The sequence below is a fragment of the Felis catus genome, chromosome C2 (genome assembly GCF_018350175.1).
Source record: "Felis catus isolate Fca126 chromosome C2, F.catus_Fca126_mat1.0, whole genome shotgun sequence".
NCBI lineage: Eukaryota > Metazoa > Chordata > Mammalia > Carnivora > Felidae > Felis > Felis catus.
The window spans coordinates 59,907,269-59,932,126 of NC_058376.1; the positions used below are offsets into that span (position 1 = coordinate 59,907,269).

The 24,858-nt window shown below is 39.8% G+C and overlaps 1 protein-coding gene across 4 annotated transcripts in view; it reads left to right on the forward strand.

Moving 5' to 3' along the window:
• The window catches only part of SIDT1 (SID1 transmembrane family member 1), a 110,952-nt gene that overhangs the window by 55,380 nt on the left and 30,714 nt on the right, over positions 1–24,858 (forward strand). For 3 of the 4 annotated variants that reach the window (XM_023260142.2, XM_019839732.2, XM_011285942.3), the window contains exons 5-10: positions 707–808; positions 1,426–1,509; positions 2,990–3,077; positions 4,277–4,348; positions 4,766–4,859; positions 16,287–16,330. In XM_023260142.2, coding sequence (XP_023115910.1) covers positions 707–808; positions 1,426–1,509; positions 2,990–3,077; positions 4,277–4,348; positions 4,766–4,859; positions 16,287–16,330 — 484 coding nt within the window. The remainder of the gene's footprint in view (positions 1–706; positions 809–1,425; positions 1,510–2,989; positions 3,078–4,276; positions 4,349–4,765; positions 4,860–16,286; positions 16,331–24,858) is intronic. The other variant, XM_019839733.2, reaches the window with a different exon arrangement.

The following is a 24,858-nucleotide window of genomic DNA, read 5'->3' on the forward strand; positions in this document are numbered from 1 at the left end:
GTGGATTCATAATCTAATCTAGGTAAATGGTATAACTTCTGATTTCCTGATTCTTATGATATCTGGTAAATACATTTAAAGAATATCTCAGCCTGCTCAAAATTGTGAACATATTTCAGGGGAATAGATGTAGCGCTTGATCTTTGAATGGAAATATTATCTCTATATTCCAGCCAGGAAACAGATTCTTTAGCAAGAAGTCTAGGGGCCCGGTGGGCCTGGTAGTAATTCTCGCCTATAGGAAGGTGGTTAAGAATCTTGAAGAACCACTTATCTGCTTTTCAAAGTGGAATTTCCTATTTCAAAATGATCCCATGGAAGTAAATCTTGGCTCAGATTACATCTTGAATATCCCTAGTTCAAAGGGTTGGAGGGATTTTCTTAAGCAGAAACTGGAATGAAGTATACCCAAATTTAGTTAGGAAAGAAATGCTAGCAAATGCAATGACATTGTCTGAAATGGCTACCTTGTTTTGTTCACTGCTTATCCCTAATAATCTGGCACAGAGCCCAGAGCCCTGCACAGAACAGTTGCTCAATATGTATGAGATGAATGGCTGATGGAATGAATGGAGATTTACATCTGAACTTTGTGCCTTGTACTAGAAAGGAAACAATCCTATTCATGTAAATCTAGTTTTGAGTTCATAACTGTAAACATTACTTAGTATTAACAAATCATGTCTTTCTTTTTTCTTATTCTCAGTATTTTCTATACAAATTTCCTGATGATGTGGACTCAGTTATTATTAAAGTCAGGTCTGAAATGGCTTATCCATGTTCTGTTGTCTCAGTCCAGAATATCATGGTGAGTCTTAATAAATTGTCAGTTTTTCAATATGGAGCATTATGTTGTCACAGGGTAAATGAAAGAGAAAGGTGGGGACTATGTTGTCCTCTTACTATGTATCTCCTAAAAACTGTTAAATAATAAAAACAGTATCTTGTGCACACAAGTGGATTGTCTGTTTGGAGACATTGATTTGGGGAGATAGAGAATAGTTGACTCCTCACCAAAATAAGCACTGGAAAGAAGGGAGGGAGGATTATGACAAAGAATAAGGAAGACCAAATTGTGGGCTGCACAAGAAATATCGAAACCTATCATTTATTCTGTTTTAAAAGTCTTACTCTAACAATGGGCCCTTTTCTGCCTCAAATGTGTTAATAAAAAATGGGAAAGGTGTTATATACTTGAAGACCATCTTTTCAGTTCTTTTTGATATAAAGTGACCTTTAGAGGACTTTAGAAGGCAAGGCACTAAGCTTTAGGAGGACTGTTTCATGACTTTCCTCAGAGAAAACTTTTCATGCTTTCTGGCTTAGTAAGGAACCCCTTGCTCTGTGATCCTCTGGGTAGAATGTGTGTTGTGTGTGGTATGGCTTTAGTGATGCTTTCCTTTTTATCCTTCATGCATGTTGTAGTGCCCAGTATATGATCTCGACCACAATGTGGAATTTAATGGTGTCTATCAGTCCATGACCAAGAAAGCTGCCATTACACTGCAGGTGAGACATCACTTTGGTGGTCACTATTGTCAAAGACAATGCACAGTTTATAGTCAGGTTACCTGCTGGACGAGCATTCAAAACGTATTGTCATTCACTGTCCTTGGATCTCTTTCCTTTATGATTGGCTTTAAAACAAGGATTCCTACTCCTGAAATCAAAGACCAGGCCATGGTGGACAATAGTGCTCTGCCAGGGGCCCCATTACCTTAGGGGGTCTTGGGAACCCATGATGCAGTGGGACATATATCTGACAGATTGCTTAGAGAGGTAAGGTGAGATGCCAGTGTACTTATTGGGAGATGCCGATTTAGTGTAAAGTTTATCTGATCCATTTAAAGCAATTAAACATATTCTAATACTCTATATACCTGTAACAGTATCCAAAAAAGGACTTAACTCTGGACAGAATGGATAGGTTCAAAGGAATATGGACCTCATGTGTACAGCCATTTGCCCTTTTGTTATTTGTAATTATTTCAATGGTAATTTTATAGCAAAAATGATTTTCAAAAAGATTCTGTCCCTGCCTTTAAGGTGGTATTTACTTAAGGTACCTACAACTTCATCTGTTCTCCAAAGTAAGGTGATACTGTCTACTAAAGGACAAAGAACGAGGGCTTCTGGGTGGCTCAGTCGATTAAGCTTCCGACTCTTGGCGTTGGCTCCGGTCATGATCTCTCGGTTTGGGGGATCAAGCCCTGCATTAGCCTCCACGCCATCAATGTGGAGCCTGCGTGGGATTCCCTCTCTCTCTCTCCCTCTCTGCCCCTCCTTTGCTCACACTCTTGCTCTTTCAAAATAAATAAGCAAACATTTTTAAAAAAAAAAGAAAAAAAATGAGGATTTAGCTATCAAATGTAAAAACTTCTCTTAGCCTTTGATTTCCTAGTGCCTCAGTTTTGATAATCCAACATCTCTGCTCCAGTTCACTCATGAATAAGGAGACTGGGACACAGAGAAGCACACTTAGAGAAAGTCAAAGCCAGGACTATAACGCAGGTCTCACTTTTGCATCCCTAACCTAAATTATTTAACTGTGACTGTGTGACTGTTAGGAAAGTCATGTATCATTGGATTTTCAAATAATAAAACCTGAACATAGTGAACCCAAAACACACTAAAAATAAAGTACGTTAATTTTAAAAATATAAAGTACAAGTATTATTATTAAACATAGGCTGTTGACATATTTTTTTACATGGGGCCTATTACAGTTCTAAGCACATAAGTGGGCACAAGATAGATTGAGATTAGAATAGTGTACCTGTTTAATTTTTTGGATTTAACAATTATTTTATTGTGGCTAAACTCTGGAGTAGATCATAGGTATCTGAAAATTCTTTCTAAGAAACTAGGGGCAGGGGTGAACTTTACTTTTCTTCTCTTTCATCTCTTTCTGCTCCCACCCCCACCACCATGGACTTTCTCCCCTCTTGCTATCCTTTCTTGCTATCATAAGTTGTTATGTCTTATGCAGAAGAAGGATTTTCCAGGCGAGCAGTTCTTCGTGGTATTTGTGATAAAGCCTGAAGATTATGCCTGTGGAGGATCTTTCTTTATCCAGGGTAAGAGATAGTGAGGAATGTTTGCGACTTAGAAAAACCTAATGAAATGGAAGAGAAGGGAAGCCAAAAGCTCCCCATGGCCCCTTACTACCATCTCTAATTCTCATTGGGGATCATCAGCAGTAACTTGCAAGGCAGTCTGAAAGATCTTTGAAAAAAAAAAAAACATAGGGAAGAAAATGATAAATCTAAAAGGATTACTGATACTACAAAATGTCATTTAGTGCAGTACATCTTTTCAAAGTCTTGGGCTCTATCAGACCATGTGAGGTATATTCACTCAGTTTGCCTTTTACTCAACAAATATTTGCTGTTGTGAAATAATGATTTTATGTAGCATATCAAGGTCCACTGTCTAAGACTGGTTTGGTAGCCAGCAGTAATGGAGCCATTTGTGTTAATCAGTAGTCCTCATTTCCACAAGGACATACAAGGAAAATTCAGAGTTCTCAATTTCAGTTGCCAAAATTATACCTTGCAAGATAGTAAGAAAACAAAGCAGGACCATTTATCCCAATGACAGGGACTGTGTGTAATACCCTTAGGCATAGTACAAATGGCTATGGGTAACTATCCAGTCACTACTATGGGAATGCAAGAGGCTATTGATTGAAAACACAGACCCCCAGCAGCTGATGAGCCACATGTGATCAACACAGAGGGTGTTTAATGTTCAGTATAATATGGTTCTCTTGACATTTAGGTGAGATGTATTCTTCATGTATTCTTTAATCTCTTGATTACCTAACTCTAGAGTTTTGCCAGTGTCCAATGTTCTTTGGTAAACTACAAGTCATTTAATGACTATGTAACAAAAAAATTTTTTTTCACTGGCTAGAATAATGCAAAGCAAAAGACAAGACAGCTTTCTATTTTTGTAGCCATTTTCTTCAGATGTCTATGGCATATTGGGCCACATGGATATCAGAGGATGAGTCAAGCTTTCTTTACTCAAGAAGGGAGGCTACAGTCTCACTTCTTCAATACTACCAAAAATGCAGTGAGGCAAAGGCTATCGTGAAAGTTTAGCCAAAAGCCATATTAGATAGTTTGCAGCTTTGGGAGTTAGGTTTTCCTCTAGTTCTTGCTAAAAGAAAATTCAACAACCAGAGCTAATTGTGGACAGTTTTTGAACAACTGTTCAGATGAGAGCCAAGAACCAAGTATCTGATCTATATTGCCTTTTTCTTTTTTACCAGAAAAGGAGAACCAAACCTGGAATCTACAACGAGCAAAGAACCTTAAAGTGACCATTGTTCCTTCCATTAAAGGTCAGTATTGGCTCTAGAATTCCATGGAAAGATTTCTATGTCCGAAGGCAATCATATACTTCAACACTAATGTCATCCTTCCAGAGAAACATCACAAGAAAACTAATATTTACCTTGGAGATAGAAGAGAGAATCAAAGCATGTTGTTAAATCTCTTCCAGAAAGAAAGGGAACTCAACTATGACATTGTATACAGGAAGTCCCTTCCTGGCTTCCATTGGGAAGTCATCACTGTGATAGGTAGCCATTTGTGGAGAATGTCTGGGTGACTTCCAGTAGCTTTGCTGCTTTGAATGGAATTATATTAGGACTTAAGAGTGGGTGTGATGGAGATGAGCCCTTGAAGCCATCCTGTCCCGAACATGGTTCTCTTTTTTCCTGAGGACACCCTGACCAAAGTTGTTTCTCTTCCCACAGAAACTATTTATGTGAAATCCATCCTTCTCAGTTTCCTCATCTTCTTCTCCTTCTACTTGGGATGCCTGCTTATTGCGTTTGTTCATTATATCAGGTAGGTCAAGAGTATCAAGAAATGTTAACCCCCTTTGCCTGTCTCTGTGTGGTGAGTAGAGCATTAGGCTTTACAGCCATATTGACCAGATTCAACTCTACCTCAACCACTAACTGTGTGACCTTGGGCTAGTTACTTAACCTCTCTGTGCTTCAGTTTCCTCCTCCTCAAAAATGAGATAATAATTTACCTCATAGAATTGTATAGCTGCAGTGTTTACGTCAATGTCCTGCACAGAGTGAGTACTGTTTAGAGTATTAGTTATGTTCATAGTTAATAAAACCTCAACAGAAAGACAGCTTGGGTATTTTTTTGGATCAGGAAATACTGTAAATTCTATGGAATGTAGGAAATGAGGAGTTCTTCCTAATATGGAGATTTAGGAACAGCTTTAAAAATTCCATCAACAAGTAAATTTAATGTCTAAAATAAACCTTGAGGTATAATAAATAGCAGGAGTGATGTGCTTTGATATTTCATTGCCAAGTGCTTTCTTATTATTATAGCATCAATTTTCCAGTAAAATGTCCCTTGAAGGAAAAGAAAAGGAAATGATTATATTGTAATTTGACTAAGACAATTTCCCTTCCCAAGAGATTGGAGCCCCTAATAAAAAGAGCTCCAGTTTTTCCTGGTGTCTCTGAGCAGGCCCAAACATTGATAATTCTGTACTTTGTTGTGGTCTCTGTGAAGCAACTACAAAAGAATGGCAGAAGGCCTACAATAAACAAATGTTCTTTCCCCTCTTGAACATCTGAAGAAAACAAAGTCAGCCCAGAGTTTTCAGACTATTGGGCAATTTAACAGCATCAGTAGAAAAAAATAATTCTCTTCTGTGACTTTACAAAGCTTTTCAGTTGAGAAATTGAATTTTAAAACCCTGGGACTACCATTAACCATATCTAGAACAATTTGAGCATCAGAATACTTAAGGAGAGTAATAAATTATAAACCATTGAGAAAAGTAGAAATTCATGAATCCATATTGATGGAAGAAGGAAGGAAGGAAGGAAGGAAGGAAGGAAGGAAGGAAGGAAGGAAGGACCTAAATATCTCCAGATACAATCCAAAGTCAATAAAACAGGTATACATTGAGGAAGCGAGTCATTAGCAAATGCCCACAGTATAAGGAAGAACTCTTGCCTACATAAGAATGCCAAAAGCTGACTGGAAAAAATGGAGGGAGTGCTGGAATTGGAAAATCATCATCTTGCATATATCAGGTTAAGAATAATTAGTGGATACTAAAACTAAGAGGAAAATCTGATGAAAATCTAAATATATGCATGACCATAAAGTGTATCCCCACGAGTTGCTTAGTTATTCTAAGGGAAAACATAGTAACTATACAATGGAGAACTCAGACAAGGATTGACTGACTGGGTGATCAAAATTAATGTGAGCAAGGGGAAGGTAAGACACTGTGTGCCTCCACATGTGACAATCTGAGGACACAGCACTACTCATGCAGTATTCCAGCCAGAAATACATATTTTGAATATAATCCTGAGGAAAAATCCAACTACCCCAAAATGACAAGCATTCTATTAAAGACAAATGAAAGACTGTGCAAATGATCCAGATTGAAGGAGACTAAAGAGATATGGGCAACTAAAGACAACACCTGGTCTCAGATTGGATGTTTTACTAGAAGAATATACTATAACGGACATTATTGGGTCAATTGACAAAATTATAATACAGACAGATTAGAGTATCTTATCAATGTTAGCTTTGCTGAATTTGACAACTATACTATGGTTAGGTACGAGAATATCTTTATTCTTTGGAAATATTTAGGGCACCTGGCTGGCTCCGTCAGTAAAGCATGTGACTTGATCTTGGGGTTGTGTGAGTCAAGACCCACATTGGGCATAGAGCTTACTTTTTAAAAACGGAAATATTTAAGAATAAAAGTTCATGACATATGCAACTTACTTTCAAATGGTCCAAAAATTATATATAATATGTATATAACATATATATAGTTATATACATATACACACATACAAAATGATAAAGCAAATGGGATAACATGCTAACAAATGAATCTAGATAAAGCATATGTGAGTATTCTATATTTTATTCTTATTCTTACAACTTCTCTGTAAATTTGAAGTTATTTTCTAATAAGAAATTAAAAACAAAAACCACAGTTCACAGGCAAATATATCTTGAAAGTATATACATTAACTGATTATCAGCCCACTTAATTTATTAGATCATAATCACTGACATTTACTAGGCACCGTGATTATCTGAGATTATCTCAATTGATGCCCTACAACAAGCACTAGTATTATCACCATTTGACAGTTAAGGAAATTGAGGCACAGAGAGGTAAAGCAGTTTGACCACAAATTCACAGCCAGGAAATGAGGGAGCTGGGATTTCCCTGGATTTCCAGGCAACGTGGCTCCAGAGCCTTACCTATGAAGCAGGCTGGTCAATACAGGTCTGGAGTGGTAAGGGCATGCGAGAGAGGGCAGTCCTGATCAAGGGGGGCACACCAAAAGCCTGGTACCCCAGCATGGATTCGAATGGAAAAGGATCCCAAAAGCTGTCAATTTGGACTCAGATGAACTCCAAGGTCATAGAAAAAGAAGTTCACCTCTTATGCTCTCTTAGGAAGACTGTCTCTACTCCTGATGTTTTAGATTTTAGAAAATAGGATTTCACTTCTTTAGTTAGCTAGCATGCATAATCAGCATACAGACAAAAAAAGTAGAGACGGATATCAATGTCCCTGACATTGTCATGCAGCTACAGCAGGAAGCACAGGTTTTGAAAGCTGTGGTACAAGGCTTTGTTGAAACCTCTGGCTGCCAGGTTATTTTGCTATAGTCAATCGCACAAGCATAGATTCTTCCCAAATACAGAGAAAGTGAAAATTGAAATCTGGAGACATAAGAACCATTTGGCATTCTAAATAAAATAATAGACTGAGGAAAAATGCTAACAGAACTCTTTCTCATTGAACTAAGCAAAAATAACAAAGTTTTCTACAAAACCAAATGAAACTAGTCCTGGAGCATAATGCCATTCGCTTGATAGGTTCTCTGTACTTTATTATTAATACACATGGGATTTGTAGTACATGCTATGAAATTAAGATGAAAATATGGATAAGAGACATGGCCCTGCTCTCAGGAAGCTAAGAATCCAAAGTATTAGCTATACTGGCTTGAATCTAAACACCATCCCCCTCCCATTGCCAGCCACAATCCATTCAGCAAGTATGTAAGGAGTCACTACAATAAATGTGCAGGACCAGGGCCAAACACTGGATACATGTTCTCTTATTCATTTCTTTCAACCACCCTGCCAGACATTGAGTTCAAACTGCACAACCCTGAGTACTCATCCCTCCCTTGATTCTTGCATCAGTTATCTGTGGCCACAATAATGCTGCATAAAAATCAACCATAAAAGCTCCAATGGCATACAGAAATAGTTAAGTTTACTTACAAATCTCTGGGCCAGCAGGATGACACTGCTAATCTGGACCGGGCTCAGAGGTCGCAGTTGGGTGTGGCTATAGAGTGCTATCACCTGGCGTCAGCTAGGCGCTGGCTCTTCTAGACCAGCCTCAGCTGCACGTGGTCTCCCAAATTCCAGCAGGCTAGCCCTTGTTTGTTGTATCTCCAAGAGAGATAGCAGAAGACTTTAAGGCCTCCTTAAGATGTAGCTTCAGAAGTGGCATATCACTTCTCCTTTCTATTAGCCAAAACAAGTATGAGGGCAGTCCAGACTCAAGAGGTGAACACACTAACTCCACCTTTTGATTTAAGGAGCTAAATACAAGATGAGGTGTAGCCATTTTGCAATCAATCTAGCAGAGTTCTCATTTACTATCTTCTCCTTTGCTCACTGGATACAGCCTGCCTCAGCCTAGCTTTACTAAATCATTTAACCTCTACTGAAGAATCTTATCAGCTCCTAAATCTATAGCAAATGTGGGTACAGCCTGTTAGCACAAACACGTCATTTTTTTCTTTTAATGTTTTATTTATTTTTGAAAGAGCACAAGTGGGTAAGTGGCAGAGAGGGAGAGGATAGAGGATCTGAAGCAGGCTCTTCCATGAAAGAAGTGAGCCCGATGTGGGGCTTGAACTCATAAACTGTGAGATCATAACCTGAGCTGGAGTCGGACGTTCAACAAAATGAACCACCCAGGTGCCCCCAACACATCATCTTTTATGAGTGCATATCATTGTTTGCCACTTAATCTCACTAGGATTGTTTTAAAAAGGGATTTCAACAGGTGTTGGTGAGGATGTGGAGAAAAAGGGACCCTCGTGCAATGTTGGTGGAAATGCCAACTGGTACAGCCACTGTGGAAAACAGTTTAGAGATTCTTCAAAAAGTTAAAAATAGAACTACTCTACAACCCAGCAATTACACTACTAGGTATTTACCCAAAAAGTACAAACGCACTAGTTGAAGAGTATTATGCTAAGAAAGAATTACAGGCCAATATCCCTGACGAACCTGGCTGCAAAAATTCTCAACAAGATACTAGCAAATCATATTTAACAATACACTAAAAGAATTATTCACCATGATCAAGTGGGATTCATTCCTGGGCTGCAGGACTGGTTCAATATTTGCAAATCAATCAACATAATACATCACATTAAGGGATAAAAAGAAGGGATCACAAGAAGGGATAAAAACCATATGATCCTGTCAATAGATGCAGAAAAAACATTTGACAAAATACAGCATCCTTTCTTAATAAAAACCCTCAAGAAAGTCAGGATAGAAGGAACATACCTTAACATCATAAAAGTCATATATGGTTTTATACAGCTTTATACAGCTAATATCATCCTGCAAGCTTTCCCCTGAGATCAGGAACACAATGGGGCTGTCCACTCTCCCCACTGTTGTTCAACATAATGTTGCAAGTCCTGGCCTCAGCAATCAGACAATGAAACTAAATAAAAGGCATCCAAATTGGCAAAGAAGAAGTCAAACTTTCACTCTTCGCAGATGACATGATGCTTTTCATGGAAAACCCAAAAGACTCCACCAAAAAACTGCTAGAGCTGATACGTGAATTCAGCAAAGTTGCAGGATGTAAAAGCAATGTACAGAAATCGGTTGCATTTCTATACACCAATAATGAAGCACAGGAAGAGATATCAAGGAATTGATCCCATTTACAATTGCACCAAAAACCATAAAATACCTAGGAATAAACTCAGCCAAAGAGGTAAAAGATCTGTATGCTGAAAACTATAGAATGCTTATGAAAGAAATTAAAGAAGACACAAAGAAATGGAAAAACATTCCAAGCTCATGGATTAGAAGAACAAATATTGTTAAAATGTCAATACTACCCAAAGCAATCTGCACATTCAGTGCAATCCCTATCAAAATAGCACCAGCATTCTTCACAGAGCTAGAATAAACAATCCTAAAATTTATATGGAACCACAAAATACCCTGAAGAGCCAAAGTAATGTTGAAAAAGAAAACCAAAGCTGGAGGCATCACAATCCCACACTTTAGCCTGTACTACAAAGCTGTAATCATCAAGACAGTATGGTATTGGCACAAAAACAGACACATACATCAGTGTAATAGAATAAAGAACCCAGAAATGGACCCACAAATATATGGCCAACTAATCTTCGACAAAGCAGGAAAGAATATCCAATGGAATAAAGACAGTCTTTTCGCAAATGGTGCAGGGAGAACCGGACAGCAATAAACAGAAGAATGAAACTAGGCCACTTTCTTACACCATACACAAAAATAAATTCAAAATGGATGAAAGACCTAAATGTGAGACAGGAAACCATCAAAATCCTACAGGAGAAAACAGGCAGCAACCTCTTTGACCTCGGCCATAGCAACTTCCTACTTGACATGTCTCCAGAGGCAAGGGAAATAAAAGCAAAAATGAACTATTGGAACCTCATGAAGACAAAAAGCTTTTGCATAGCAAAGGAAAAAATCAACAAAACTAAAAGCTAACAGATGGCATGGGAGAAGATACTTGCAAATAACATATCAGATAAAGGGTTAGTATCCAAAATCTATGAAGAACTTACAAACTCAACACCCAAAAAGCAAATAATCCGGTGAGTAAACAGGCAGAAGGTGTGAATAGACATTTTTCCAAAGAAAACATCCAGATAGCTAATAAGACACATGAAAAGATGTTCAACATCACTCATCATCAGGGAAATACAAATCAAAACCACAGTGAGATACCACCTCACACCAGTCAGAAGGGCTAAAATTAATAAGTCAGAAAACAGTAGATGTTGGCGAGGACGTGGAGAAAGGGGAACCCTCTTACACTGTTGGTAGGAACGCAAATTGGTGCAGCCACTCTGGAAAATGGTGTGAAGCTTCCTCAAAAAATTAAAAATAGAACTACCTTATGACCTAGCAATTGCACTACTAGGAATTTATCCAAAGATATATTTTTATAGCAATGTTTATAGCATCACTAATAACAATAGTCAAATTATGGAAAGAACCCAAATGTCTATCAACTGATAAATGGATTAAGAAGATGTGGTTTATGGCACAAAAACAGACACATAACCAATGGAATAGAATAGAAACCCCAGAACTAGACCCACAAACGTATGGCCAACTCATCTTTGACAAAGCAGGAAAGAACATCCAATGGAAAAAAGACAGTCTCTTTAACAAATGGTGCTGGGAGAACTGGACAGCAACATGCAGAAGGTTGAAACTAGACCACTTTCTCACACCATTCACAAAAATAAACTCAAAATGGATAAAGGACCTGAATGTGAGACAGGAAACCATCAAAACCCTAGAGAAGAAAGCAGGAAAAGACCTCTCTGACCTCAGCCATAGCAATCTCTTACTCGACACATCCCCAAAGGCAAGGGAATTAAAAGCTAAAATGAATTACTGGGACCTTATGAAGATAAAAAGCTTCTGCACAGCAAAGGAAACTATCAACAAAACTAAAAGGCAACCAACGGAATGGGAAAAGATATTTGTAAATGACGTATCAGACAAAGGGCTAGTATCCAAAATCTATAAAGAGCTCACCAAACTCCACACCCGAAAAACAAATAACCCAGTGAAGAAATGGGCAGAAAACATGAATAGACACTTCTCTAAAGAAGACATCCGGATGGCCAACAGGCACATGAAAAGATGTTCAGTGTCGCTCCTTATCAGAGAAATACAAATCAAAACCACACTCAGGTATCACCTCACGCCAGTCAGAGTGGCCAAAATGAACAAATCAGGAGACTATAGATGCTGGAGAGGATGTGGAGAAACGGGAACCCTCTTGCACTGTTGGTGGGAATGCAAATTGGTGCAGCCGCTCTGGAAAGCAGTGTGGAGGTTCCTCAGAAAATTAAAAATAGACCCACCCTATGACCCAGCAATAGCACTGCTAGGAATTTACCCAACGGATACAGGAGTGCTGATGCATAGGGGCACTTGTACCCCCATGTTTATAGCAGCACTCTCAACAATAGCCAAATTATGGAAAGATCCTAAATGTCCATCAACTGATGAATGGATAAAGAAATTGTGGTTTATATACACAATGGAGTACTACATGGCAATAAGAAAGAACGAAATATGGCCCTTTGTAGCAACGTGGATGGAACTGGAGAGTGTGATGCTAAGTGAAATAAGCCATACAGAGAAAGACAGATACCATATGTTTTCACTCTTATGTGGATCCTGAGAAACTTAACAGAAACCCATGGGGGAGGGGAAGGAAAAAAAAAAAAAAAGAGGTTAGAGTGGGAGAGAGCCAAAGCATAAGAGACTCTTAAAAACTGAGAACAAACTGAGGGTTGATGGGGGTGGAAGGGAGGGGAGGGTGGGTGATGGGTATTGAGGAGGGCACCTTTTGGGATGAGCACTGGGTGTTGTATGGAAACCAATTTGACAATAAATTTCATATATTGAAAAAAAAAGAAGATGTGGTTTATATATACAATGGAATACTACTTGGCAATGAAAAAGAATGAAATCTTGCCATTTGCAACAACATGGATGGAACTGGAGGGTATTATACTAAGCAAAATAAGTCAGAGAAAGACAGATATCATGTGATTTCATTCATATGTGGAATTTGAAAAATTAACAGATGAACATGGGGAAGGGAAGGAAAACTAAGGTAAAAACAGAGAGGGAGACAAACCATAAGAGACCATAAATACAGAGAACAAACTAACAGTTGATGGGGATAGTGGGCTGGGTTAAATGGGTGACCAGCATTAAGGAGGGCACTTTTCGGGATGAGCACTGGGTGTCATATGTAAGAGATGAATCACTGGGTTGTAGTCCTGAAGCCAAGACTACACTGTATGTTAATTAACTTGAGAATAAAACAATAAAATAAGGTTTTTTTTTTTAAAAAAAAAAAAGAGTATTATGCCACGTGAAATAAGTCAGAGAAAGACAAATACCATATGATTTCACTCGTGTAGAATTTAAGAAACAAAACAAATGAGCAAACAGGGAAAAAAAGAGAGACAAGCCAAGAAACAGACTCTTAACTACAGAGAACAAATTGATGGTTACCAGAGGAGGGGGGGTTATGAGGGAAGGGTGAAACAGGTGATGGGGATTAAGGAGTGCACTTGTTGTGATGAGCACAGAGTGATGTATAGAAGTGTTGAATTACTGTACTGTACACGTGAAACTAAGATTGCACTGTACATTAACTAACTAGAATTTAAATAAAAACTAAAAAAGGGGACACACATACCCCTATATTTATTGCAGCACTATCTACAATAGCCAAATTATGGAAGCAGCCCAAGTGTCCATCAACTGATGAATGGATAAAGAAGACGTGGTATATATACAGTGGAATGTTATTCAGCAATAAATAAAAAAAGAAATGAAATTTTGCTGCTTGGAACAACATGGATGGAGCTAGAGAGTATAATGCTAAGTGAAATAAGTCAGAGAAAGACAAATACCATATGATTTCACTGTTGTGTGGAATTTAAGAAACAAAACAAACAAGTAGAAGGGGCTGGGGAAGAAAGAGAGGCAAACCAAGAAACGGACTCTTAACTATAGACAACAAACTGATGGTTACCAGAAGGGAGGCAGGTAGGGGGATGGGTGAAATTGGTGAAGGGAATTGAGTACACTTACCATGATGAGCACTGAGTAATGTATAGAAGTATTGAATCACTATATTGTACACCTGAAACTAATATAACACTGTGTGCTAACTGTACTGGAATTAAATTTAAAGCTTAATTTTTACCAAAAGGGACTTAACCATAGCCTCATTTGCCAGCTAGAACAGTCAGGCCAAATTGTAACCATTCTTAATAATCTGCCTTGCTCGGTCAACAAATATTTAGTTATCATTTTCTATGTGCCAGGCTCTGTCCTAGTGTTCAGTGATACAGTGGTGAACAAGACAGTCCAGATCCCTGCTCTAACAGACTTTACATTGTACAGAGGGGAAACATATAAGCAAGCAAGTATTAATAAAGCAAATAATTTCAGCTAGTGACAGGAGGGAAAAAAAAACACTGTAGTGTGAGAGGGAATGGTTGGATTGGGAATCTACATTAGATTTGATTTGTTCAGCAAGGAAGATATCTCAGAAGGAAGACTTTAATAGGAAGAAGAGGCTAGCCATGTGAGGATCTGGGGAGAGAGTGGCCCAGGCAGAGAACAAGAGCAAAGGCCCTGGGGTGCCTGTGTGGCTCAGTCACTTGAGCATTTGACTCGGACTTAGGTCATGATCTCACTGTTGGTGGGTCCATGCTCTGGGTTGGGCTCTGTGCAACAGCTCCAGAGCCTGGGGCCTGCTTCAGATTCTGTGTCTCCCTCTCTCTCTGCCCCTCCCCCACTTGTGCTCTGTCTCTCAAAAATAAATTAAAAAAAAAAACACTCAAAAAAAAAAAAAAAGAAAAGAAAAGAAAAGAAAAGAAAAGAAAAGAAAAGAAAAGAAAAGAAAAGAAAAGAAAAAGAGCAAAGGCCCTGAGGCAGGGATGACTTTGCTGTCTCTAGGAACAAAAGAGGTATAAAGAGAAGTTCTTCCACCAGACATACCAGGATCTGGGGTGTGCAATTTCTAGAGTCTCTGTCTAGAAGTAAGAGTATGTATGAAAGCACAAACACATCTAATCCCTAACTTTCCTCCTCCCTGACCAACCTCACATCCAAAAGGGAAGCTCATTTTGCGAGAAGACAGTGATTCACATTTTAATGTTTGATAGATGTTCCCAAATGATATATCTGGCTTTTTTAGTAATAGTTTTATTGAGATATAATTCACAGACCACAAAATTCACCCTTTTAAAGTATAAAGTTCAATGACTTTTAGCATATTCACAGTTGCACAACTGTCTAAAACCACTATCTAATTTTCATCACCTCCAAAAAGAAATCCTGACTTTATCAAGATTACAGGATACAAGATCAATATACAAAAGCCAGTTTTATTTCTATTCACTGGCCATGACTAATCCAAGCATGAAATTAAGAAAACAATTCCATTTATAATAGGATCAAAAATAATAAAATACTTAAGAATAAATTTAACAAATTAAAGACTTGTACATTGAAAATGACAAAACAGGGGCGCCTGGGTGGCGCAGTCGGTTAAGCGTCCGACTTCAGCCAGGTCACGATCTGGCGGTCTGTGAGTTTGAGCCCCGCGTCAGGCTCTGGGCTGATGGCTCAGAGCCTGGAGCCTGTTTCCGATTCTGTGTCTCCCTCTCTCTCTGCCCCACCCCGTTCACACTCTCTCTCTCTCTCTCAAAAATAGACGTTAAAAATTTTTTCACATAAGTAAATAAATAAATAAACTAATAAATAAATAAAGTAATAAATAAAATGAAGGAATATTATTTATACATAAAAGACCAAAGTGTTGATTCATCCTACCACATAGATGAACCAGAAGCCAGTCAAAAAAAGACCACATATGCTATGATTCCATTTATGTGAAATTTCCAGAACAGGCAAATTTACAGAAAGTAGATTCATGGTTGTCAGAAAGTGTAGGAGTGGGGAATGGGGAGTGACTGCTAATAGGTTTTAAATTTCCTTGGGGGGGGGGGGGATGAAAATGTTCTGGTTGCAATTTTGTGAACATATTAAAATGCATTGAAATGTGCACATTAGAGGATGAATTTCATGATGTATGAATTATCTGAAAATAAATGAATCTGAAAATAAGTAAATGAATTTATGTATGTATGTACATGCCTAGGAGTGGAATTGCTGGGTCAGATGTTAAGTCTGTTTCACTTTCGAGTTTTTCAAAGTGGCTGTACCATGTTGCAATCCTGCCAGCAACATGTCAGAGTTCCAATTTCTCCACATGCAAAGGCTTGTTTTAAGAGATCCTAGCAGACAAATCTGCAACAAATGTAAAATGCTGAAGTTTTCACAGTCTTAGGAGCATGTGTATGTTCTTGTTTACAGATTTCAAAGAAAATCCATTGATGGAAGCTTTGGTTCCAGTGATGGTAAGAAAAGTTCCTGGTAAGAAAAGTCAATTCGAATGATAGAGAGTGTGCGGCAACATCCCATTTGGCACTTTTGTCTCTCTGACTTTATCATTGCCAAACCCTCCCTTGGTTCCTATCCCACAGACTAATCTAATCTACAGTCTTTCTAGAGAAAGCAGAGCTAGTGAGAACCAGTTTTCAGAGTTGGTAAGTACTGAGATATGGAGCTCCTACTAAGACCCTTTGCTTAGAGTGTCCCTTGCAATTGTCCATGGCTCATTTATCAGCCACTCATCTTCTTTAGAAGTTTAATCTTTTATAGGATGTAAATTGTTCACACCTATTTCATCCCAAAGCCAACTTGCGAACAATAAGAATTTATTGTCTCAACTCTAATACACAGTTCAATTTTCCCAAATTGAAATAGAGGCTTTTTTGTTATTGTTGTTCAAGTGGCTAAAAACCTGAATTATTTGAGACTAACAAGTGTAATAACTTTGGGAAATCCAGAATAATTGATTATTTGACCATTGTAATGTGCCCTTTCCTCCACTCTGATAATTTGAAGAAACTCAATTACCTGATCTTTTTATAAAAATTTTTTAACAATTAAATGTCCTCATTTTTTTAAATCAAGAAATAACTGACATGTAACATTGTAAGTTTTGAGTATACAACACAATGATGCAATATTTGTATATATTGCAAAATGATTACCACGATTAAGTCTAGTTAACATCCATCACCACACAGAGCTACAAATTTTTTCTTGTGATGAGAACTTTTAAGATCTACTCTCTTGGGCGGGGGCCGGGGTGGGGGGGGGGGGGGGGGCGGGGGGGTTTGCGCCTGGGTGGCTCAAGCATCTGACTTCAGTCAGGTCACGAACTCGAGGTTCCTGGGTTCAGGCCCTGCGTCAGGCTTTGTGCTGACAGCTCAGAGCCTGGAGCCTGTTTCGGATTCTGTGCCTCCCTCTGTCTCTGCCTCTCCCTTGCTCGCACTCTGTCTCTCTCTGTCTCTATCTCTCAAAAATAAACATTAAAAAAAAAAAAAAAAAAAAAGACCTCTCTTAGGAACTTTCTTTTTTAAAAAAAATTTTTTTTTCAACGTTTATTTATTTTTTGGGGGACAGAGAGAGACAGAGCATGAACGGGGGAGGGGCAAAGAGAGAGGGAGACACAGAATGGGAAACAGGCTCCAGGCTCTGAGCCATCAGCCCAGAGCCCGACGCGGGGCTCGAACTCCCGGACCGCGAGATCGTGACCTGGCTGAAGTCGGACGCTTAACCGACTGCGCCACCCAGGCGCCCCATCTTAGGAACTTTCAAATACACAATATAATGACCAGCCTGTACCTTATATCCCCAGGACTTAGTTATTCTATAACTGGAGGTTTACACCTTTTGTAAATATCCTCATCTTTAAAAAGTCTAAGCATGAGTTACTCAGTGTTCATAAGTTATTTGGCCCAGAGTGATGATTTAGAAAAGGAACGATGAAATGAGACTTGATTTTTAAGCCACATGCAGCAGATGTTCAGTTCTGTGTTTTCTGTACTTAACTGAGCCCACAGAGTCTTAGAGAAGCACAAATTGATCCCCTACCCACCCACCAGGAGCATTTCTCACTCTGCTTCTCCTGCCTTCCTTTGACTTTTGTCTTCCTCAATGTCAGCATGTTTATTTTCCAGCCACCCAGGCAATTGGCTTTGACAACATTCGACCAGCAATATGAAAGACTATCAAAGGACACCTGCTCTAGCGTCTTTAAAATACTAAGTGCTACTTTCCCTTTTATTCGTAAAATGTTTAAATGAATTTGTCTTCTCTCTGGATCTCATCCTTTTTCTTCTAGTGCTTTCCAAGTTTTGCTCTTATTTTAGGTCCCAGTTGAACTTAGAAAGCCTGATTAGTCCAATCCCATTGGTGCTCTGTGAAAGGATGGTCCGTTATTTTTATTGTATCAATGAAGTATTTTATTACCGCATTGATAATTGAAAGAATTTCCGTGTTCAGAAGTTTCTTGAACAGTGAAGTGTAGGTAGACAGAGCTGAAACTTTAGCTCAGATCATTGTCTAAGATCAAGAAAGCTCTGAAAATTAGCTCTGAAGAGACCCTTCAGATGGCAAGCAGAAGTGAATGAGTGACAAGAAAAGAAAGAAAGAAGAAAAGGAGGAAGGAAGGGAGGGAGGAAGGAAAGAAGGAAGGAAGGAAGGAAGGAAGGAAGGAAGGAAGGAAGGAAGGAAGGAAGAAAGAAGGAGGGAAGGAAGGAAGGAAGGAAGGAAGGAAGGAAGGAAGGAAGGAAGAAGGAAGGAAGGAAGGAAGGAAGGAAGGAAGGAAGGAAGGAAGGAAAGGGGGGAGGAAGGAAGAAAGGGAGAGAGGGAGGGAGGAAGGGAGAGAGAAAGAGAGAGAAAGGAAACGGAAGGGAAAGGAAGAGAAAAGAAAAGAAAAGAAAAGAAAAAAGAAAAGAAAGAAGATGGAAAGGAGGGAGAGATGGAGGGAAGGAAAGAAGATAAGAGTAAAGATGCATCAGTTAGGATTCACATAGCTGCAAATAACAACAAATTATATCTCAAACCACACTTAAACAATATAGATGCTTGTCTCCCTGGAAGTTGAACAAAAGGGTGCACTTAGGACTGACTGAGTCTGGTGGCCCTGGTCCTTTCCCCTGCCACTCCCTTGGCTCTGCTTTAATTCCAGTGACAGTGGTGAGATGAATCACTTTGACACCCTCACCTGACAATGTCCAAAGGGAAGGACTTTTTCAGAAGCACCCAGTAACTGCTCATGTTTCATTGGCATAGAGTGGATCATTTGCTTGTTAAACCAGTCACCGCAAAGGAATAGATTTACCTACAGATCAATCAAGCCTCCTTACAGAACTAGGATGAGATCATCTTCCTCTAAGACTGGTGTTTCTCAAACTCAACGTTATTGACATTACAGGCCAGATAATTATTTGTTGGGGGGGGGGGCTGTCCTGTACATTGTAGGATGTCTAACTCCATTCTTCACCTCTACCTACTAGAAACCAGTAGTACACTCCCTCCTTGTGACAACTAAAAATGTCCCTAGACAATGTTCTCTTGGGGGCAAAATGGTTCCCCCACCCCTACCCCCAATTGGGAATCACTGACTTAAACACACAGACTGCCTGACGAGGATACCTGAACAAAATCCCAGCTTAGTTAGGAAGTAGGGACTAGGAGTGTTCACCACAAAGGACTTTGAAATAGGGAGGAAATACAGCACCTTTGTTATGCGGACAGGCTACAGGGAGAGAAGGCACATGACAAGTGAGATGAGACCTAGATGCGGGAGACAAGAGCAGAGAAGGCACACTCTACTCTAGGAAAGAACCTAAGCATATCCAGTGGAACATTGAGAAAGCAGCCTGGAGCAAGAGACACAAGCAAGTGAAGGGCACTGAAATGAATGTGAGACAGGGGAGGAAGGTTTGCAGAGAAGCAAGGATATAGAAATGTCTTTCTCAGGACCCCTGGGTGGCTCAGTGGGTTGAGCATCCAACTCTCGATTTCTGCTCAGGTCGTGATCCCAGGGTCATGGGATTGAGCCCCTGTGTCAGGCTCCACACTGAGCATGGAACCTTCTTGAGATTCTCTCTCTCTCTCTCTCTCTCTCTCTCTCTCTCTCTCTCTCTTTCTCTCTCTTGGCACCTGGGTGGCTCAGTCGGTTAGGCACCCGACTTCGGCTCAAGTCATGATATCATAGTTCATGGGTTCAAGCCCCGCATCAGGCTCTGTGCTGACCACTTGGAGCCTGGAGCCTGCTTTGGTGCTGTGTCTCCCTCTATCTCTCTGCCCCTCCCCCATCCATGCTCTGTCTCTATCTCTCAAAAATGACTAAACATTAAAAAACATTACAAGAAAAAAAAGAGTCTCTCTCTCTCTCTCTCTCTCTCTCTCTCTCTCTCTCTTCCCCGTTCTCTGTCTTCCTCTCTCCCCTGCTTGTGCATGCTATCTCTCTCAAGATAAGAATAAAAGTAAAAAGTTAAAAAATATTTCTCTCCCAAAGGCCAGGATCAGTGTGACTGTGGGGGCTACAGGAAGTTCAGTGGAGCTCAGAGCTACAGGAAATGCCCTGGGGGGCTGCTAATCAGAGAAAATGCTAGGAGCAGTGTCTCAAAGGGAAGAAGGATCCCATTAGGCTTGGCATGGTGTCCACCCAAATCAGTGTGGACCTAGACATCTGAGGAGCTGGGCCTGATGCTTTCACCTTGCCTGTGCTTCACGCAGAAAACATGGAGCCAGGTCCCTACAGGCTGTCAAATTGGTGGCAGTCCTGTTTTAGTTACATAACAAAAGGAAGGCTGCATTTGGAATATCTGTCAGCTACCCTGTATTTGTTTTTCTTTCATTTGCCTGCCATTCTTTAAGTTCTATTTGAAAAATATTGACATTGGTTTCGATTGTGCTTAAAACAAAGAGATGTCTTTCATACTTCACGGGATAAAGATGGAGATAATTTTGTGGAGCCAGGTGAAATGGAAATAGTGTTTGTAAAGACTTTCTTGAGGCCATGAAGGCATTTTTTACTGTATTCCCCACTCATCACTTAGCACTGAAGGCAGGGACCTCTGGGGTATTGTGAGGGGTACTAGGAAAGGCTCTGTGTTCTAAAAACCTTTAGTGGCCCTGTCAGTGAAAAATCCCACATTTCACATCATTGTAAAGAACCTATACAGAAATTCAGCCACAACTGGAGAGAAAGGTGAATGAAGTATGTCTCACAGGCTTCTGGGACCACATGAGCTGTCAGCATGGAAACTGAGGGTAAGAGAGGGTTACTGTCTCAAGTGAGAGAGCTTAACAAACGTGACAAGTTGTTAGATTTAAGAACCCAATGGCCAATCAAATTCTTCCCTCCATGGAGCCATTACCAAATCAGCCTCTTAGCAAAGAGCAGGGTGCAGAGGGAATGAAGACAAGCAGTGTGAGTTTGGAGGAGTCAAGGAGCATAGGCCACCATCAGGTTCTGTGGCAATGGGTCTCAAACTCTAGTCCTGATGCTTCTTTTTACAAATTTTCTTGGCTTTTCTTGCCACTTTTTCTGTAAGAGAAATCTCATTTTTGTGGTTTTCCTCATTCTCTCAACTTAAAAACAAAACAAAAACCTCCAGACTCACTTTGTTTATCTTACTCCACTGCACGTGCCATTGTGACCCCAGAGAAGGGGAGAGGTTGAAGGCTACCACAGCAAGAAGACAAGGCAGAGAAACTCTTGCAAGAGAGAATGAGGCCACTTCTTTGAGCCCAGTGGGATGGTGGGAGGAAAAAGGGACCAGCTAAACATGGCATGTATTTCTTCCTCTCCATGCTGGCATCTGGAATGTGGCCATGGAGTACTGATAGGTTACAAGGAGTGCCAAAAACAGAGATTTTACCCAATTTGCCACTGGGGACTCAGGATGCCTGTCCTTTTATTTTTTTCCCCTCAGAAACATTCTCTTCAATAGATACGCTTAACGTTGGTGGCAACATTTTACTAGAGTAGAAAGGCTTCACTGTGTATGGTTTATATTTAAAGTTTATTCATCTTTCTGCAGAGAGAACTTCTAAAACTAATGTGCACTAAGGAGGTGGGCCAGCTATGACACCTGGGCCATGCTCCCCTGTACTCCATCCAGGTGGAGGGGGACAACGAACCAAGACCCTGGCCAGACCCTCCCAGCAGAGAGAGTTCCAGTAGCTCTCCCACCGTTTGCTGGAGTTTGAAGGCTGGATCTTTCATATTCGAGTTGCCCTTTTATTTTTTTTAAGTGTTTTTATTTATTGATTTTGAGAGGGACAATGTGCGTGTGCATGTGAACAGGGGAGGGGCAGAGAGTGAGAGAGATAATCCCATGCAGCCTCTGAGCTGTCAGTGCAGAGCCCATCTCGGGCTCGAATCCACGAACCATGAGATCACGACCTGAGCCGAGACCAAGAGAGTCAGATGCCCAACCAACTGAGCTGCCCAGGTGCCCCTAGTTGCCCTTTTAAACCGTGGTTTTTGTCAGCGCCCCAAGGTACACAGATCTGTTCATGGTCCCTCCCACTGTAGTTCCCATAGTGCCCTTCCTTACCATGTCTTTGTTTTTCTTGCTGTTCTATCTTTACTTGCGTAGAAGCTACTCAGGCAGCCCTAGGTTCTTCGGGAGGAATTGCTTTATAAATGGGTGTAGATTTGGTGTGTCCGTGGAGGAGGTGAGCTCGGTGTCTTCCCATGTTGCCATCTTGGACTGGAACTCTCTCCTCATCTGTTGAGACTAGTTGGGATAGGTAGCCTATTGGCATAAAACTGAAATTTTCCAGCAGCTAGTTCCCATCATCTCTGACTACCTCTTCAACTTCCAACCTCCTGAGTCCAGAGACAGAAGGCAAGACAATTATAAATATGAAATCACTGAAAGATCCAAACATGCTCAAAAAATGAAGTAAAGTTTTTCTCTTCATGTTGAGCATTTAATATTAAAAGCCAACATGCAAACATATCTTATGCAGTGTAAGTAAACAGATGGCAAAGGGCTCATGCTCAGAGAAAAAGATGCCAGAATAACTCTCTTCATTAAGATGAGCTCATTCACAACTTTATATGTTTACTTATTCCCAGCCAGAACATCTTGGTCTGTCCTATAAACTGATATTTTGTGTTTAATTCTTTCTAAATACCATACAGTTAAATATAAATATAACTCTCCTTCTGGGAGCATACTTGAAGTTTGGGAGCCAATGTTCTGGTTTTTTGCATTCTGAGAAGGTCTTAAACATTAGAAAAATTAACAGAATACTGTTATACAAAGTTGCCAATCTCATATTTAAATTGTGCCTATAAAAGTCCACAGAGTTAGGGGCCCCTGGGTGGCTCAGTCGGCTAAGCGGCCGACTTCGGCTCAGGTCATGATCTCGAGGTCCCTGAGTTCCAGCCCCACATCGGGCTTTGTGCTGACAGCTTAGAGCCTGGAGCCTGCTTTGAATTCTGTGTACCCTACCTGCCCACCCCCACCCCCACCACTCTCTGCCCCTCCCCCACTCATGCTCTGTCTCGCTCTCTCAAAAGTAAATAAATGTTAAAAAAAAATTTTTTTTAAGACCACATTTCTTAAAAAAAAAAAAAAAGTCCACAAAGGTAAAACATCTTTATGTTCTGGCACTTGTCTTGCCCGTGAAAATCTTGGTTCTCTTGTCCATCCTAGAATTAGTGATGTTGCAGATGCCTCAGAGTGAAAATGGCTAACAACCAGATTAGAATCACAGCTTGCTCAATCATGAGCCAGAGCTGAGTACAGAAATCAGCGACACATCCAAGTCTGAACAGACCCACACAGCTGGCTTTTGCTTTTTAATGAAGTGTCACCTAAAAAAACAGCGATTGTTTTTGTTTGCTCACTAGCTTTGATTTTAGGTTTTGTGGGTTTTTTCTCCTTTGTTTACACCCACAAAAACATTGCCTCCCACAAACCATTTCAACCTCCTGTCATAACCAAACTCAAGCACTTTCCTATGCACACTTCTGCCTCTCGTGGTAGAGGGCTTCTCAGTAGCACCAAAATGCCAAAAATTCTGGGTTTTATGATTTTAGTGTCATTCTTCACTTCCTATTTACACATTTAATAATTTTAAAATTACATCTTTATAAAAGGACATAGGGTAATGGTAGAACTTATATGTAATGTAGATCTTACATCTACAGATTTAATCCCTATCAAAATACCAACAGTAGTTTTCATAGAATTGGAACAATAATCCTAAAATTTGTCTGAAAACACAAAAGACCAAACAGCCAAAGCAATCTTGAAAAAGAACAAAACTGGTGGTATCACAATCCCAGATTTCAAAATATACTATAGAGATATAGTTACCAGGGGCACCTGGGTAGCTCAGTTGGTTAAGCATCCAACTCTTGATTTCGGCTCAGGTCACGTGTCATCATCTCACAGTTCGTGAGTTCAAGCCCCATGTGGAGCTCTGCACTGACTGTGAGGAGCCTGTTTGGGATTCTCTCTCTCTGCCCTTCCCTTACTTGCTCTCTCTCTCTCTCTCTCTCAAAAATAAATAAATAAACTTAAAAAAAAATATATGTGGTAATCAGAACAGTGTGGTACTGGCATAAAAATAAGACACATAGATCAATGGAACAAGATAGAAAGCCCAGAAATGAGCCCACACTTTTATGGTCAATTAATCTACAGCAAAAGAGGCAAGTATATACAATGGGAAAAAGACAGTCTCTTCAGCAAATAGTGTTGGGAAAGCTGGATAGCTACATACAAAAGAATGAAACTGGGCTGTTTTCTTATACCATACACAAAAATAAACTCAAAATAGATTAACGACCTAAGTGTGTGACCTGAAACCATAACATTTCTAGAAGAAAACACAGGCAGTAATCTCTTTGACCTCAGCCTTAGCAACATTAGCTATGTCTTCTCAGGCAAGGGAAACAAAAGCAAAAATAAACTATTGAGACTACACCAAAATAAAAAGTTTCTGCACACCAAAGGAAACCACCAACAAAACAAAAAGACAACTTATTGAATGGGAG